This window comes from Cajanus cajan, chromosome 6 (genome assembly GCF_000230855.2).
Source record: "Cajanus cajan strain Asha chromosome 6, NIPB_CcT2T_4, whole genome shotgun sequence".
Classification (NCBI taxonomy): domain Eukaryota; kingdom Viridiplantae; phylum Streptophyta; class Magnoliopsida; order Fabales; family Fabaceae; genus Cajanus; species Cajanus cajan.
The window spans coordinates 1,094,055-1,097,154 of NC_138522.1; the positions used below are offsets into that span (position 1 = coordinate 1,094,055).

The 3,100-nt window shown below is 26.9% G+C and overlaps 1 protein-coding gene across 1 annotated transcript; it reads left to right on the forward strand.

Moving 5' to 3' along the window:
• Positions 1-2,069, forward strand: LOC109788720 (uncharacterized). The gene is made up of 2 exons (XM_020347526.3): positions 1-742; positions 1,122-2,069. The coding sequence occupies exons 1-2, from the start codon at positions 390-392 to the stop codon at positions 1,576-1,578; spliced, it is 810 nt and encodes a 269-aa protein (XP_020203115.1). The 5' UTR covers positions 1-389; the 3' UTR covers positions 1,579-2,069.
• The last annotated feature ends 1,031 nt before the right edge of the window (positions 2,070-3,100 follow it).

Consider the following 3,100-nt stretch of genomic DNA (forward strand, 5'->3'; position numbering starts at 1 on the left):
ACTTGTGTGAGATAAAAAAAAATATAGGGATCCATTTATTTTAAGAGTAATTCATAGTAGAGTTATTCTACTATATAATCTATGATTTATATTGAATTTTAATGATACAACCTTTGAATTAAATCATCTTAATGAATTGATCGAGTTTATAATTTTTGTATATATATATATATATATAGGTTAATATCTTGAAAGAAAAAAATCTGAATAATAATATTTTACGGGATATTTTGGTAAATGTAGTATAATCATGAAATATTATAAATCAAGACAAAAGTAGTTTCATCTTTCAATTAGTCCAAGCATAGTTTTAGTAACTCTTTTATGATTCCTTCCACCGCTAGCTAGTTGTTTTCTCTCTTTCTCTCTCCCCCTACCTTTATTCAACAATGGTGGTTGAAATCATTGATCTTTCAGACTCCCCTCCCTCGTCACCTAGGTCATCTAACAATGCAACAACAAGACTTATCAATTTTAATTCTGTTTCTGTTGAAAAAGAACAATTTGAGAAATTTCCGATACCCTTAATGGGTTGCACAAATCCCAACTTGTACCATACCGACCAGCCACAGACTAGTCTATGGCCAATTGCAAAATATACTTGTGAGCCCTCTGAAGTTGCTACTTTTCAACCCAACATGCCAAGGGCTGCTACAATACTTGAACCAACACCTACATCGAACACTTACCTGTCCCCTGGTGGAGCTGGATTGAAGGAACCCTGGACTCACAAAGAGCACGAGTTTGTGTCCTCCAAACTTCATCTTTTTAGCATTCTCTCATTTTTCTTATTCTACTTAATTGCATTTCAATTCTCGTTAATCATTTAAGGTAGGTTTTAAATTGTGTTCATGATCTCAATTTCGCTGTAATATTTGATATTGAGGGAAATTACATATAAAAACGGTTGCAAGATCATACACACTCCAAAAAATTTAGTGTTATGGCCAAAATCATGGTCCCATAATGTTTTTTTTAAAACATTACTTTCAATTTCTTTTTTGTAAAAGAAATAAAATTTTCATAGGTCATTAAGTGGTGTTTTTGTTACTATATTTTTCCTTCTTGATGTATCATTACTTTTTATTAATCAGTTTTATATATATGAATTTTGATTCCAGGTTATTTATGAGGGGACTAATCAAGTATGGAAAAGGGTCTTGGAGCCAAATTGCTGAACACTTTGTGCAAAATAAGACACCACAAGAAGTTGAGAGCTATGCTGCATGGTTCTTCAAGCATCAACCATCCACAGCTAGCCTCATGTCCTTAAACAACAATCTCATGGCTGCATCTGCATCTGTCTCAGACTCTATGTCCATGGTTGTTAATGAGCCACAACACACCCACATGTTTTTCCCAGAGAATGCTTCTTTCCTTCTGGCCCCATCATATGGAGAAGCTAGTAGCAACACCAACACCAACACCGTCATGCATGGATTCCCAATGCAGACAAGTGGTGCAAACACTTCCATGAATGCTAGTGATAATGGAGAAGTTGATTTGGAGTTGCGTTTGGGTTTATGCCAGCCAGACTCAGATATGTTTAATGCTTGCATGGATGACAAATATATCTAGCTTGCTAGGTGTGATTGTGTCTCACCCTTAAATGCCTTTATTTTATGCTCTTTTTTTTTTGTTGGTTGGGATGTTATCGTTTATTTATGTTATCAAAGTTATGTTGATGTTTGCTTGCAGATGTGTCTTATTTTTCATGAAATATGTCTTTTATGTAATAAAACTTGTCAATGTTTCCTTTCCAAACATTTTCTTTAGCAAATCACATCTTTTATCGCAAAAGGCTAATATATATAATTAATATTTTAATACATGATAAAACATTATTTTTACACAATTAAAAATTTTTAATCTTTAAATTATATTATAATTAAATTTCATAATAAATAAGCATATTTAAATATAAACTAAAATTTGAATTTATAATAAAATTTTAAATTTTGATATATTATTTTTAATTATTGATATTTTTTAAAAATATCAAAAATCAATTAAAAAAGTGAGATAAAATATAATAGGCAGAAGGGTTAGACAATTAAAACCTTTATTTATACACATAAGGATAAAAGGAATATAATTTAATTGATAATTTTTTTAATTAGTTGCAAAAATAATTGTAAAAGAAAAGAAATTAAATAATATTAAGAATATCTATTTGAGAGAATGAAAATAATCAAACTTAAATAAATTAGTGAGAGAAATATTTATAGTATAAATATTTTTTTTACCATATTTCAAATTAGAAAATAGTTTGTAATTTACGGTTTTAAAAATAATTAGTTATTACACATACGAATATTTATAAATGCAAAAAAAAAAAAAAAAAATACTGGGGCAGCTGTCCCTGCTCTTGCACATATGATATAGAATAAAACTTAATTATTCTTATGTTGAAAATTAAAAAAAAAAATGTAAATGCTATCGAATATATATTACTTTTATCAAGGTTAGGATAGTTTGTAAAGAATCCTGAGTTTGAATTTGATTGCTGTAATTTTAATTCTTATTAATAAAAAATTGACTCTTATTGTCTTATCTATTATTGGTTAAATATTTTTTTTTAAAATTCTTATAATTTCACTTATTTTATCTTTTAATTTTTATAATTTAAAATGAATATTTTTAGTTCTTATATTTATATATATATTTTATATTATTTTTAGTTCCTATAATTTATAATAAATTTCTTTGGTATTTATGTTTGTAATTTTTTAATCATTTTAGTCTCTATCGTCAACTTGTGTTGATGTAATAAATGTCTTCAATTTAGCAAAGATAAAAAAAGAGTAAATTACATTACCCTCCGATAAGAGATAAAAGTATTACATTTTTCTATTCTCTTATGTTAAAATATACAATTTAATTCATTTAACTTAATATCATTAATGTAAGTTAATGGTCTCTCTCTCCAAAGATGTAAATATTACACTATCCACCATATATATGTTAAAATATAAATTAAATTACTCTTTTATCCCTTAAAGTTTTAAGTATTATATTATCATTCTCTTGTTATATTAACTTAACATATCATCATAAGATTTTGAAAAATACTTTTAATTTAATTATTTATAAAAAAATT

Coding starts and splice junctions, on each gene's coding strand:
- LOC109788720 (XM_020347526.3), top strand. CDS start 390: ATGGTGGTTGAAATCATTGATCTTTCAGACTCCCCTCCCTCGTCACCT. Junction 743..1,121: donor TGGACTCACAAAGAGCACGA/GTTTGTGTCCTC, acceptor TTTTGATTCCAG/GTTATTTATGAGGGGACTAA.